The sequence below is a fragment of the Trichechus manatus genome, unplaced genomic scaffold (genome assembly GCF_000243295.1).
Source record: "Trichechus manatus latirostris isolate Lorelei unplaced genomic scaffold, TriManLat1.0 scaffold00041, whole genome shotgun sequence".
NCBI classification, from domain to species: Eukaryota; Metazoa; Chordata; class Mammalia; order Sirenia; family Trichechidae; genus Trichechus; species Trichechus manatus.
Window position 1 is genome coordinate 4072975 of NW_004443977.1, and position 16234 is coordinate 4089208.

Consider the following 16234-nt stretch of genomic DNA (forward strand, 5'->3'; position numbering starts at 1 on the left):
TACAGACTAATTCCATAGACATTTGCTTACATTTCTCCAAGGACACATAGTGACCTTGCTAAAAATCCCAGAATAAATATTGCTTAATGGGCCAGAATCCTAGAGTAAAAATGTGAATTTTCTGTTCCCTACTTATTTTGTGCTCCTCTCGTACCATTTATCAAGTAATTTTTTCTTGGTTCTTGGAAAAAAAAAAAACAACAACTGTATCTTCAAAGCATAACAATTTACTCCCTTCACCTTGACAGAATCAGATTTATATTTAGGCTTTAAATTGTGTAGATTCTTTTTATAACTATATCTTCTAAACACTCAATGTTTAATATTACTCAAAAAATGATCAAGGATATTTTTTCACATTTAAAAGCATATACAGGCTTACTTATAGTAACTTATCAAAAGGCCTTGCTATGTCATGAATTAGGTGTTACTACATATAAATCAGGCCCGTTTTGTACACAGTGATAAATGGGGTGGGGTAAGTCATTCACTCTTACTGTCATTCAGATGGTCAATGATGTAGCTGTCCTTGTTTCTCCAAATTAGTTTTATTATGGAATTCTGCCATAACAGTCTGGACAAATGGAATTAATTCAGATCTCACAGACCAAAACAAATTTAGAAGAGTAAAACAGGATTGGATCAATTCTCTCAGTCTATTGCTTTTGTAATTTACAGTTTCAAAATAGTAAAAATAGTTCTCTCTTAAAAACATGAAAGTAGAAAAAGGCTTTGCTTCTGAGAAATACAAGGGTTATTTATAACTCAGCCCGCAGAGAACTAAAGAACAAACAGCAGATAAACAGAAACCAGGGATTATACAGATTTAACATGTAACAGTGAGTGAATAAATTATACTAGTTGCACTTCAATCCTGCGCTGGTGTGACATTCGCTGCCCAATAGCAGGCTGATAGATTGCCATTACCGATATGTGATGCTTGGATATGCCGAGTTACTATGAGACACTAGTATTGCCCAAAGCTACTTATAAACTTCTGTGTGGTGACTAATAAGTGTAGTGGATTATACACACATTGGAAATGTGTCTGGCATGCCCTACTGATATTAATATGAGTCACATGAGACACATGACCACAGAAAGGGAAACATATACCCTTCATTATCTTGGTCACTTCTGGGGGTTCTTCAGTGCTTTTCTGTTTTGAACTGGGCTGATTATGCCATATTTTCTATGAGTCAGATACAGGAGTGAAGCATAGCTAACCCCAGGCATATTGAATATACTAGCATACTATGATAGGTTATTCTTTTCTTTTTTTTAAAAAGTGACCAAGTCATTAAGATAGTCTACTTTGATAGAATGGGATGTTATTGAATTTTTACATTTGCTATATAAAAATTCACTAAGTCAATGCATCATATAAAACTCCTAAGTATTATGTGTTCTATGGTTTAGAAACTATGAACCAGGATAAATTACTCTAAAAAGAGCTCAAAATATGTTAGTACAAATGGTATTTTATTTAGGCTAAGAGATACCATGTTGAATGGTGGCTGGTCTCTCAAGATGATGCTTAATGATAATAATAATAAAGCCAAGAACACAATTTTATAATTCAGCTAGAGAACATACATGTTTTTCAGCATACTGTAGTATAAATTGCTAACACTACTGCCTGCTAAAGTTTCAACTAAACACAAAGGAAAAAAAAAAAAAACCACTTAAGAGTTATAAGCTTACGATAGAGCTCATCTTTATTACAGAAGAATATAGCAATGACCCACTTCCTATCTCAAAACTTCAAGAAAACTACTTCAGTTCTTCTTGGTGAATAAAGTGTTGCTGTCCTTTTACCCATGTATGTAGCAGAGCGTTTCTCATGTTCATTATGTGATCAAGTGATCACTTTTTCAGCTATAATCTGATTTGTCAAGACATTAAAGAGAAAGAAGAAGATGCCAGGCTTATACTTGTAGCTTGGAAAATGTATCAGTGTTATGGTATAGCTCAACTACCATTTGTTAGGATGACTATAAAGTAATTTGGCTAAGAGTTTGGAAAAACATGAGTCATTTGCTGTCCCAGTTTTTCCTCCTTGAGTTATCAAAAGATAATAATACAAACGCATGTCACAATCTAATGCCAAAAATAAAAATGAAAACAACCACCACCACAGTGGAGGGAGGTGGGGTGTGGTGGGGAGACAAAGAATAGACTGTTTGAAGGCCAAAGAAATCAGGCTTTACTTACATTGTAGAAGTAAGACAAGGAGAACATGATGACAGGCGTACTACAGCAACCATCCCTGAAGACAGGGAAACTTGTCAGGTCAAAGCCAAGAAATTCCAAATGGTAATACCATGTCTCATTCCTAAGGGTAGACAACATGAGGTTGGATTTTATGGTAAATATATGATTCACTTCAAAATGGCTAGAGTTGGGACTGGGGATGAATGTTGGAAATACCCTTATGCTTTAGAGATAATATGCAGTGGTTAAGAGCTCAGCTGCTAACCAAAAGGTAGGCAGTTCGAATCCACCAGGCACTCCTTGGAAACCCTATGGGGCAGTTCTACTCTGTCCTATAGGGTTGTTATGAGTCGGAATAGACTTGACAGCAGTGTTGTTTTTTTTTTGGTTGTTGTTGTTGTTTTGAATACGAATAACAGTACAGAGATAAGCTAGTAGACAGGCTTTTATCACATAAGAAGGATGAGCACAATGTCTATACTGCTCATTGAATTTGGAGGATATAATAAAATGACAACTATATTATTGAAAAAACTTGGATATCACGACCAGAGCTTCCAGTACTGATAACTTCGTATTATGTCATGACAGTCAGCTTAAGGGTTTTAAGACGACAGGAAAAAAAAAAAGAAAGTATAAATAGTAGAATGACATTCTACAGTGAAAGAAGGAAAGAAAATGAGTATAGAGATATGGATAGAGAGAATGATTTAGACAAATACAAGTATTTCTTCAACTGTGGTGGAAATTTAGTAAAATGAACAAAAACACACACTTATTTAAATTAAGTATAAAAGGAGTATTTAGAAGACCAAGTTTTTTGCAGCAAAATTTTAATTCCAGATTTTTTTGTCCTGCTACTTAATACTGCAGTTCTCAACCTCCTTACTATGCCAGCCAGTTCATTTGAGATCACTGTGTTTAAAAAATAGAATAAGCAAAACAGTACATATAAGGTATGTCTGCTGAAACAAATTATTTTTTGTCATCCATAAATCAATCAAATGCTGAATAAAGTACTTTAGAAAATAAAACACTGGACAAAGCATGTCAGGAATTAAAGTCTAGTTTTAGCTTTTTCACTGATTTGGGTGTGTTTATAAACAAAGTAGGAGCCCTGGTGGTGCAGTGGTTAAGCACTTGGCTGCTAATCAAAAGGTCAGCGGTTCGAACCCACCAGCCACTCTGGAGGGAGAAAGATGTGGCAATCTGCTTCCCTAAAGATTACAGCCTTGGAAATCCTATGGGGCAGTTCTACTCTGTCCTTTAGGGTCACTACGAGTTGGAATCAACTCCATGACAATGAGTTTTTTTGGTATAAACAAAGTCACAACAAATCTGAACTTATTTCTTTACCAATAAAATGAAGGTAAAGTAACAAGTACATTTTTGATGAGAATTTTGAGAGAGAAAGCCGGTAACAATTGTACTAATTTGTAAAATACTTTTTAAAAAGGGCATGGTTAAAACTAATGTATATTCAGGTTGCGTTAAGTTACTCATAGTGATAGAGATTGTATTTCAGATTAGCTAATCAGAATTGTGAGAGGGTCAAGGAGAACAGATAGCAAATGGTTAAATAGCTTATGTAGAGGAGAGGGGAATAGAAAAAAGGGTTTATGAGGAGAAATGAAGATTAAGAGAAAGGAGCTGGAATAAAATGTAGATGGACTTAATGAGAAAAAAACAGTGAAAGAAGAAAAAACACAGTAAAGAAAATGATGAAGGAAAGGTCACTCACTACCTGGGCAGGAATGTGTCACTTCTAAGGTATGCACCCACTCTTACTACTATAATTGCCAAATACCCTACATTATGCCATCTCTATTTTAAACGGGGGATGTTATGCTAGAATCAAGAGTTGGAGACACCTCCATCATTTGCTAAACCAGAACCAATACGTGGGCCCAAGACATTGACACAATTTGGATACTGTTTCCTTTCTCTCTTAGTTAAATTCTTCTGTTTCCCCATCCAGGGATTTGGCTAAGCATTCCCAGTGGTGACAGTTGATTCTGATCCCAACTTCCATCTGTTGAAGCAAAATAACAGCAGTGAATGATTTCTCCCACTTTAGTCACATGCTTAGCGAAAGCCCAGTGGAGCCCAACACAAACACCCTTATTTCCTTCTTACCTTTGGTAACAAAGGACTTAAAAATCTTGTTTCTTCAGAAATGTTCCAATTGTTCTGATGATCAGGTTCACACCAGTCTTCTAAGGGTTGCTAGAACAAACAACTCAACACCAGTATGGGCAGTATCTCTTTTTACTGTCCTGAGAGATTTGTCCTGTGCCTGACAAATTTCAAGTTAGAGGCAGTTGATCTCACCCAAGACACATTCCAGGACTATAAAGCAACAGCTAGGACAAGAACAAAGCTAACACACTTATTTTTCTCAGGCTGAACATATCTTTATATTCTAGGATCTCTCCCCATTTTCATCTCCATTTTTCATATGGGATTATAGACATCCAAATCACTTTGTCATCCATTCTTCCTGTCTGCTTTTCAGTCTAGTTTATAGAAGCACCTCCCTCAGATGACTGGCTAAACTGGAGAAAAGCAGCAAAATTCCCATTTACGAATTGTTCTTGTCAGTCCCTTCAGTAAGAAATTAAAAATTTACACTGGGAACTTACAATAGGGCTATTAACAAAACATAAGGTTTTGTCGAAAGTTTAATTTGTTAATCTTAAAACTTAAATCAGTTGCCATCAAATCGATTCTGACTCATGGTGGCGCCATGTGTGTTAGAATAGGACTGTGCTCCGCAGGGTTTTTAATGGCTGATTTTTCAGAAGTAGATCACCAGACCTTTCTTTCGAGACACCTCTGGGTGGACTTGAACCTCCCTTTCAGGGAGCAGCTGAGTGCATTAATCATTTGCACCACCCAAGAACTCCATGTCCTTGTTACAACCCCTAATAGCAGGAGGCAGAGTTGCTAAAATGCTACATGAAATTCATCATGTGACTCACACCCCAAGGACAGTTCTTTGGTTTCATTATGTTGATAAAAAAAAGTCTTCCAACCATATTGATTTCAATTATTTATCAACTCTTACTGCAATAAAAAATTAAAGAGTATATGGATGTTTTCAAAAAACATTTCTCATTTGGCTCTTGTTAATATCACAAGCAGGAGAAATGATAAATATTTCTTCCTGATTTTGAAAGAACTTTCATAAACTCAATACTAGAGAGTAATTTGGTAATCTCATCCTTCTTTGCTTTTGTATTTTGAATTCAGAGATGGTTATGGAAGAAAAGTTCACTCAGATTGTAGCATTTTTCATTCTTTCTGGCATTTGGAAGTGAAATTACTGGGGAATGTGATAAATATCCATGAAGCTTTTGTAAGTGCTTATCCAGGAAGAAAAACCCTGATAGCTGCTTCAAATGGGATGGTGTGCTTTAAACTCGCCTGAGGGAGGTACAGATAGCTAAAGCTAAATAAAAAGAGTTTTCAATACGTGTCCTTTTTACATTTCTGGTCATGAAGATGTTTGTAACAGAACAAATTTTTTTTCTGGCAAAAGATATATTGCATTCTAAAAGTTGAGTGAGAAGTTTGTGACTCACACAATAGTAGTACAACATGAAGCAGGGCAGTTGGCCAGCTTTTTGCCAATGTTATCAAACAATCACTATGACTTATTCTTTCTTGGTCTGACTCCTAAGAAATACTGATTTCTAATATGGTTATTGACCATTACCTGGATCAGTTGTGTAATTCTGTGTCTATTTTTGAGCAAGTCACTTCTATAAAAAGGGGAAAGGATCTCACATACATACCACTGAAGATTTGGTTTAAGGGTAATATATGATATATGAAAACCAAAGAGCAAAGAGATGTCATTCTTAACAAATCATGGAATACACTGTTCTCTGCTTTGGTGGATTCCATAGTAATGATGATGTTGGACTAATGACTGAGATGGAGATTACTGATTTCACATGTATGCAAATCATGGATCAGGAGTGGCACCAATACACAAGAGCAATGACAAATTAGCCTGATACCATTCAACATCAGTCTTCTGTATTCGGAAGATGTGTTTGTGTACAGAATTTTCACCAGAAAGTTTTTATAGCAAATTTTTTACATCAGAAGTTTATTTTTATTGGTAAAATATTAAATAATGTACAGAATTAAAAACTGCACTTACACTTCTGAAAAGAAATAAATCTTGGACAAATTATATGCTTGTTCCTGAGATTCCCTAAATTTATTCCAGTAGCTGTGCACTCAGACAGTACAAACCTTTATAATATAATCCTTTTCACAAAGTATTACAAAGTTTCTGCAGCTTTAATTGTACAAACATACAGACACACACTCACACATGCATATACAACACTCATACACATATACACAGTACCCACATACATGCACAGAACATGTATGCGTGTGCATTCAAAACAAAGAAAATAGAAGTCACACATTTGTCTGCAGTGATAAAACTGTTGAGCGGAGGTCTCCAAGGGTGACTTGTCACACAGCGGCAAAGACTGTTCAGTATTTCCATAGTAAACCTCATTTTCTGAGCTATGGTATTTGAGCCTTAAAAACCTACATTACACTGAGCAAACCTGACATACAAGGTCTGGAATTTTAATTTTACATATATATATTTCTATATATATATATATGTATATATATATATTTCTGTTTAAAACAATAGTTTTTATTTCCCCAAATTATTAGCTTGAAAAAAAAAAATGAGGTTTACTGGTTTGACCTATTATTATTTTTTCTTTGCTTCTAAAACTTAAAATATCCTAGAAACTGTAAAGCAATTAGTCTTTAAAATAGTCTAATTACCTTTGGTATTGTTAAAGAAAAAAACAATCTAGAATGGCCAAGACACATAGCTACTGTACAAATGCAGTAACCATCTTTAAAAGAAATGACAAAGAAATGTTATCTTTTAACAAAACATGTATTTACATTACAGCAGTTTTACTACAGGGACATGGGTATAAAAAAAGAAAAAATAAAACCAGCACACTACATATAAATACGTATCATATGAAAAATACTTAAATTTGTTTGAAAACAGGACTGCTCCAAATATTTTTTAAAATTTTCTCCAATAGATGATATATGTTTACAACTGAATGAAGTGCTTTGCTTTTATTTTAAACTTAATTTCCAAAAGCAGAGAAATGAATAAAAAAAATTAAGTTCTTAATCTAGAGCACTGAGCAAGGGTCAAAGGAGAAAATTCAGTCTTTAAGAATTTCAACTTTAGGACACATTTCTCAGGCAAAAGATTATTTAAATGGAAATTTAGCCTAAATAAAGATGCCATGAGATTAGACCCATTGTTTCCACACTCTCAAATCTTTTGAATGTGGACTGTTTTTTCCTTTACTTATTGTATCATTTAAAAAAAAACATGATTTTTAAGGGTTTCTTTTTGTTGTTATCCAAAAAAAGAATAAAAAGGAGCCCCAGTGGCACAGTGGTTAAGCGCTCAGCTGCTAACCAAAATGTTAGTGGTTCGAATCAAACAGCCGCTCCTCGGGACAAAGGTGTGGCAGTTTGCTTCCCTCTAAGATTTACAGCCTTGGAAACCCTATGGGGCAGTTCTACTCTGTTCTATAGAGTCACTATGAGTCAGAATTTGACTCAACGGCAATGGGTTTGGTTAGGTTTATTTTTTAAAGAAAAGACTAGGTCAGAAAAGAAAAGAAAAAACATAGTTTTTAAGACTTCAAGGGAAGTATTGCACTTGTACAGAAAAAAAAAGAAACATTTTTAACTAAATAGAAGAAGCAATTATTCTTAGTTTGTAAATAACACCATGGTCTAAAAGGGTCAACTATTAAAAGCAAATATGGGGCCTGATGACCCCCTTCCTCCAAGCCTGAAATATAGTAATGTTAAAGCATTTTTCCCCCAACTGAGAGAAAGTTAAGACTTTTTGTTTTACATTTTTAACATTTTTCTAAATACTTGCAAGAAACTGTCTAGTCTCTCATGATATACGTTTTGGGAGGGGGGGGACAAATTAGAATGTAAAATCCCACAAAAAGAAAGGCAAACATACCAGGTTATGATTACATAATCTCTGGAGTCATATTTTATGTATCCAATTTTTTAAGTTAAAGTAACACAAAGGTTTTATACCTTACTATTTTTAATCTTACTATTTTTTAAATACAAAACTACACTTGAGTATAAAAATACATCAACAGGCTACACAGCCAATAAAACACAAAAAAATAAGACTTAAGAGACTGATGAATTGGAAATAAGAGTTGACCTAATGTTCAAACTAGTAAAGGGAAAAAAGAGAGGCAGAGACCTCCAGAAACGATTACAGAAGGGGGATGGACAGAAAGGAGAGGAAGAGATGGGGGAGAGTTTACAAAATTTAACAGAGATAACAAAAAGAGCTTTGCTACAAAGAAGGGGAAGTGATTTACGTTCAAAATCTGAGAGTGCTCGACAGTCAAAATTTTTATCACAGTTTCAGAATTTGAACTACTTTAAAAAAAAAAAAAACCCCAAAAACAAAACCCAGAGTCCTTCCCTTATTACAGTGTATTCATTTTTATAAAATCCATTTCCAGTAAATTAAGTCAAATCCTGATAAGTGCATAGTAGGGGATTCAGTGACCTCCACCCCTTCAAGAAGCTTTCTTACTGTGTCACCTGAGGTAATCTGAAGGGCCCGATTGACTGAAAACTGGCTTCTTTTTTACCTATATGAAGTTAGTTATATGCTGTACTATCATACTTAGCAGAGGGCCTCTAAATTTTTTATTTTATTCACAATAAAAAGGACATCTTAGAAAACTAGTCATTCATGTACCACTCTTTGTATGGAATAAAGGTTAATTCACAAATTTATACAGAAAATATACAAATGCAATGTTATGGGAGAAAAACCCCACAAACAGAATTATGAACTTATTTCCAAGAGTGCATGTGAAAAGTACCCACAAACTTACAGTACAGCAAGATAAAACTAAAAAGCTAGAAATAGAATGTTACATAAAAACCTTATGGAAATTCCAAAATTTAGGTTTCTGCAATAAATGTAAAAATATTCAAGGTGTCATTATTTGGCCTAACAATATACTATGATAAAAAGAAACACTAGCATATCACAGCTTCTTGGTCATATGACATTTGCTTTGTATAACCAGCAGCTCATTTTAATAAAAGCTGTCATATCCTAACACATTCATTGCCAAGTAATACACAACCATGGTATGAAACCATTTGAGACTATGCTTTGGAGAACAGCAATTCGATATGACTGTTTAGTTTTGTTTTGTTCAAGGAGAATTAATTACCTGCTTTTTAACATTATACCATAAAACATTAACAGGTTAGAAGACACCAGTTTCAAGACTAGAACATTAGTCTGTGGATGAAATTCCAAAGCAACACTGTATTTTACTGACTGAAAGTTCCACTAATAAATCCTTGCATGATGCAGAACTGATTCTCCCTTAAGAACAAAACAAAGCAAAAACACATACCATGATGCAATTCACAGCTCTAATTTCACTTTACCTCAAATTTTACCTGCATGATCTTGTAATGGTATTCGGAAATACTATCAAACTAAAAAGATTAAAATCTGGTCTTAAGGCTTCTTTCTACTTTAAACAGCTAAGCTGAAATTGGGAAATCTGTATTGGGACTTCCTCTAACAGTTTTGCCCTAAGAACACAAAGATGAATTATATATGTACTCAATTTTAAGTGATTTTTAGAAATACATAATAAAAGTGCTGTAGAGCTACAGTAGCTAATCAACACTCTCTCAATGCATTTTTAAAAGGCACCAATATAAAGAAATTTTACAAGTATTTAATACATTAAATTGAGGATCTTGAGACCAGTTACTGTATATTTTAATTATTTTGCAGAAACTGGAGGGTTAAAAACATCTTATAAGATAACTTTTATATACACACTTCAATTTCACTCCACTTGTTTTTTTCTTTTGGATTTGGGGAATTTTCTGTTTTAGAATAGTCTTCATATAGATAGTACTTACTAAAATAATATATATGACTAAGATGATCACAAATGTGATTTATCCCTTCTTGTAAAATGAACAATCCAAAGTGAAAAAACAAAATGTAGCCAGTACCTTTTATAATCTAAGTCCTGTCCTGAAACCAGGAGCATACAGCTTTTTGTTTTATATTTTTCTAGTCTCTCCTGCTCTTTTTTCTGCCATAAGGGATTATTTTGGAGACAGAATAAAATAAGATTTGGAAAATAAGTAAAATAACTTTCATGTCCTTCTCTGATGTAAATTTTGTTAAATATTTATAAAATATATCATAAAGACTGCAAGGTTTTGTGAGATGTACAACTGAGACACGACATCTATAAATAAAGAAAAAAAAAAAAACTATCAACCTTACTATGATATTCTTCACCAACAAGTAAAGGTTGAAAATTTTTATTTCCGGTCTCTTTGTTCTTACTTAAATAGGAGTTTATACTTCTATTGAGCTGCAGGTTATATTAAATCAGCTTAAAATCTTTTTTTGTTGGCTTGTTTTGTTTTGTTCTGGAAGGATTCTGAAGACCCGGGATTTAATAATAAAGACACACTAAGAACTTCTTTAGTATTTGTTAATACAACTTGGTAAAGTAAACCCACTAAATTGCTCAGGTGTTAACTATAATTTTAACTCTCTATATGCTCTTGCACACATCTGATCACTGTAATTGCTTCTTAAGTTTTCTTTAAAAAATGTACATATATGTGTGTGTATATATATATACACACACACTGTGATTCATAAATGCAATTGCTTGTATTTACGTATGTAGGAGGGGCACTGTATTTTGTAGCTAAGTATAAATCCCAGTCTCATTCTCCCATTTTGTCCCTCCAGAAAATTCTCAATGGAATGTTTCTTTTTAGGAATTTGAAATCTCTTCCAATCTGCCTACAGGTCACTTTCACTGTTTCAAAAAGCCAATTAGAATGACTTTTTTAAAGTGATTAATCACTATACTAGAGAAAGAGCGGCATGCCTCTATTCCGACAAGAGTCAGAAATAATATTCTGGGCAAAATTAGGGCAAACCAATGTGATGAATTTCTGAATTTTTGCCAAACTGGAAAATACAGAAGATAACCCATTTTCATGCCCCTCAAAGACTTCCTGTAACATAAATTCTCACCTAAATAAACTGGGCATACAACTGTTATGTACAACTTGATTTATTTAGTGTCTGACCCTCATATCTATTTTTAGGTGTTATTACCTTGTCTATTTTTGGGAGGGGGAAGAAAAAGCATGCAAATACAGCCATCTAGAGTTTCTCAGAAAGCACTATGTCCACAAAATTTCTTCTAACCTATACCTTTGAATTGACCTTGTCCTCATTTGTCCCTCCCTGCCACACCCTGAGCCATCTCTACCTCTTTCTGATCCTCATATCACAGAAGGTAAGAAAATACAAGTATATACCTGGAGCGAATACACTCTCACAAACATTAACTCTCTTTAGTAAAAAAAAAAGTCCTAAAAAGATGAAATCAGAAAAGGAGAGCAATTTGTACTGTTTTCATAGAGGTACTACCCAACTCTTTAGGTCCAACCACACTCCGTCTCACCCCAGGGCAGGTAGGTACATAACTGTTCATATAGTGGGGGTTGGGGGTGGGGGGTGAGTAAAGCAGGAATTCAGAGACTGATGCCAGCAAAAATTCACACATAGCCAAATTTATGAACATATTGACTGTCACTGAAATCACTGACCTTAAAATTATTTACCTTCCTTCAAAAGGGAAAAAAAAAATCTATTATTTGGGAATGGTGAGAGGGTGGTTGGGGATGAGAGATTGTGAAAGACATAGTTTACCACTGAATAAATTGTATGTTCAAATATACTATGGCATGCAGAAAAAAAAAAGTAATAGTTGATATTCTGTTTAATACATCTCATGTATCTCTTTTGGTGCATTCTCTTAAGATTTAAATTAATAGTTATGTCTCAAAAAAAATGACAAGGACTAGAAACTCAAATAAGAGAGAGCTGATTTTTGCCTAGTTCTAGTGCTTAGAAGTTGATTAAATAAGCAGATGGTGAACTAGAAGACAAGTTATGAGCAGTAATGGAGCCAGATTTGCTTATCTGTCCACAGTCTCAAATCTTGATAATGCTCACATCATACTGTATAAAGAAACATAGTTTCAGCATCCTAATTAATGAGTTCTAGAGCAGTTATCAGTTACTTAATTGATTGCTTAACAAAATTTCAGTATTCACAGATGGATACCAGATAATCCAGTAACAGACATGCCTGTGCTCCCTAAACACATGCCTTCCAATTGTGCCTCCCCCAAAATGAGTTCAATTGGTATCACTCAGTTTCTCCCCTCTAACACTGCTGGACTGTAAAGATAAACAGAGCACCCATGTAAGTGAAATTAAAATCTGCACATGAAATATGGATTCATCCATATGTCATGTATGGATTAAAAGAAGAAAAATTTTGCACTAAGGAACCAAGATTAACTTCTGACAAGGAATTATATATAGATGAATGGTTTTGAAATAGAAAAATGTACAGGGCACAGTCACTCTCACTTGGAGGTTCAGTCACATTCTGGATTCTAAGAAGGATAAAGTAAACTTGTTTGTTTTTCTTTTTTATCTGCAGTCCAATGTACAGGTGACAAAGAAGTTTAATTTTCCTTGCACCAAAAGTGGTAAATATCACTACCGAAGAAATACTACAATAAATAGCCCTCGTTCAATAACCTTACAGGGTTCAAGTTACCACATTCAGGTCAAATTAGCAATTGTTCCAAGGATATTTTGTTAGAAACAGCCTATAGCAAGATTTTTAAAGACCTTCTACTCAAAGAGTAAAAGATGAATGCACTATGGACAGAACACTGGGTAGTCACAGCTTGAAAAAACCAGTGAAAAGAGAAATACCAGAAAAAGAATTTCTAAGTGGTTTCTTCCCCCTACTGTTAGCCTAATTATATTTTTCTGCTGACTGGTTAACACTGATTAAATGCTGATAAAGTGACAATCATAAGCATACTTTTAGACACAAATATGTATAATATACTGCCATTACATTACAACTTTAAAAAAAAAAACACAAAACTTTCCAGACAAATTTTTGAAAGGTAGAAGTCCCACCTGAAAACTACTGCCTGCCTCTTAGCCACTCTTAGACCATATGTTATTCTGAAAACTAGATAAAAAATACTATTCATTAAAGGTGTTAAAAGTAAGGCTGCCAGGGTGTCTATAAAATGCCAGTCATCAAAACTATGGAAAAACAGTGCTTAAGTTTAGAAAAATAAGATCACAGGACCTCAGATGTATTGTAGGTTGTCCTTAACTACCTGTACTTTAAAAGTTTTGCTAGATGGTACAGTGTATAGCATACTGTATTATAAATTCCATAGGGGAAGTAAACATAGAACCCACAGAAACAACTCATCCTAGGAGTTGTCACTGAAAATAACAATGTGTTTGATTTGTGTTCCATGATCTCTAGAGAGAGAGAGAGAAAAAAATGGTTTACATTTTGAAACAAATTCTTCTTTGAAGAGTAAAATTACTTATACCATTTTAAACTGCAAAATTGTTACCAAGAAAACTCTGAACTTTCCTGTTTTCAATCATAATCCTGAATATCAGTGGCAAATTAGGATCTCTTAGGTCAATCTATAAGAATCAAGTGATTTTTCAAAGTGTGATACACCTTGTATCTATGTGTGGCAGAAATGAACTGCTCTTAAATTCTCACAAAATAAACAAGCCAAGTTATCAAGAAACAATATCCCGTCCCTTCACTCTTCTGTTTCTTCCTTACTGTAATTAGGCAGAGCAAATGACACTGCGTCCACAAAATAAGAATTACTGACAGTAATACTAAAAAAAAAAGGTATGTCAAGATCTGAGGGAAGGTGGGATTGTAAGTGCAGTATTTCTTCATGTGCAGTTCTTTACTTCATAGGGGTCCCCTTTGGAATGAAAAGGCCTAGTGGAATGTGTGCTCCCCTCGAACAATGTGTGATGAAAACTCGTAACGGTCCTGGCTTCTATAGCCACAGATGTTGCATTCCAGTGGGTCCCGGTAGCCATGGCAACCCATGTGAATGGTGTACATGACATGGTCTAGGAAAAGGACTCGGCAGTGCTCACATTTGAAGGCCCTAATCTGTTCTCCTTCTCCATTAAAGACCTTGTAGATGTCCTTCAGAGAGCCCTTAGGAGCCTTGGAGGTATCCAAAGCTTTGACATCCTCCTTCATGTAAGCTGGGCTTTGTTTCCTCTTGGGATTTAAGGCAGGATTTCCTTGGTAGGACTGGCGGTCATCATGGCTGCTTTCTGAGTCAGAAGAATCCAGGCAGCTATTGCTGGGAGACGCCTCTCTTTCCTGGGGTCGACTCTTTGGTCTGATGAGAGAGATAGGGCCATCCATGTTGTTTTCATGACTATCAGAGGTTTCCCTGCTAATGGGCCTTTCTATCCTATTTGGATGATAGACCTGAGTATAAGCTGAGCTTATAACTGGGGCCACCTCAGCGATTGTGCTTGACGGGTGCTGCATCAGAGGGTGAAGGGCCTCAGCTCCAAGGTAGGTGATTGCATTGTTGATGGCTTGGTCCATCATATGAGACTGCATCAGCTCAGCCTCCTTCTCATATGTTAAGTTCATATCAAAGTGAATATCAGGGTAGCTGAATCGCATGAGCTTTTCCCCTGAAAGGGGAAGGAGGAAAAAAAAAAAAAAGAATACAGCAAAATAAGTGATTGCATTAAAAATATAAGAAGTATACAAAGTTAATCACCCTCCATTTTCCATAATGTGGTATATCTTATTCTTCAGATCAAGCATTTGGGCTCTTTAATTCTGCTGAGAAACACAAAATACATCTCACATACAAAAAGGATTAGTCACAAAAATTTCACAAGCCATTTGTGCTTGTTAATGCCATCATGAGAATGCATCTAGCCTGACAGGTACGGTTGAGTGTGTTATCATCTTATTTTCATTCTCTATTAAAATCTCCACTTGTCTAGAACTCAGGAGCTACAGGAGAAAGAATGACCAGGTAAAAATAAGTCAGGGACTACGCTTGTTTTTGCATACTTTGAAAATGAGTGACCAAGCTACAAAGATCATAAAAGCAAGAGTGATATGCTTATATAGTCTGCCACCTCACTGTTACAAAAAAAAAAAAAAACAAACCCGTTGCCATGGAGTTGATTCTAACTCATAGCGACTCACTGTTAGATAGGGTTGATTTAGCTGATTTAGCTTCCATACTAGAAAAAAAAAAAATTATAGAGGCAATATGTGTCATTCTAGAGAATCTCAAAAGTATTATTATTAAAATACTTTAAAAAGTCGTATTGCTTGGTACATTGAATGAAACTTAGGGTTATTTAAAAATAAAATTAGAAATTATTTCCAAAAGTACTTGCTCATAAGCTTGGAAAATCTCCTTTTTCTTTGTTTTGCATCTTGAATCTGATAACTATTCATTTTTATATGTGATGGTGCTGGTATGTGCACTCATTGTAAATTTGTCATTTTTTTCCTTGATTGAAAGATGTTTACAGTTTTCTCTTTAATATTTACTTCAATACATCTAACTTTACTACAACAGAAATATCTGAGTATTAACTATAAAAGATTTTTGGTGCTTAAAACAGAAGGAGTAATTGATTTTTCTCCTTCAAATATTGCCATTTTTGGACAGAATACTTCAACTTTTTAAAATTTTGTCACTAAAACATTGTGGTTTCCAACTAGTTCCTTTGAAGGGTAAACTTCACAGATAAATGTTTTTTAAAAATAGAAATATATGTGGACTTCTTACAAATGTTAACTATGTTGTTTTGGAAGGATGTTTAACTTGTAATGTTGATCGGGAGTGTTGATCCACAGAACTACACTCTGGAAAAGCACTTTTGTGTAGTTAGCATTATTTCAGACTTAAAGAAAGGGCCTCAAAGTGGGATCAGAGTAATGATCATGAGAAATAAAAA

General features: G+C 34.6%; 1 protein-coding gene across 22 annotated transcripts in view; it reads right to left on the minus strand.

Annotated features, from left to right (window-relative positions):
- Positions 1–10743: 10743 nt before the first annotated feature.
- Positions 10744–16234, minus strand: part of IKZF2 (IKAROS family zinc finger 2) — a 180313-nt gene continuing 174822 nt past the window's right edge. For all 22 annotated transcript variants that reach the window (XM_023731257.1, XM_023731254.1, XM_023731250.1 and 19 more), the window contains one exon: positions 10744–14941. In XM_023731257.1, the coding sequence (XP_023587025.1) occupies positions 14217–14941 (725 nt within the window). In that variant the 3' untranslated portion in view covers positions 10744–14216. The remainder of the gene's footprint in view (positions 14942–16234) is intronic.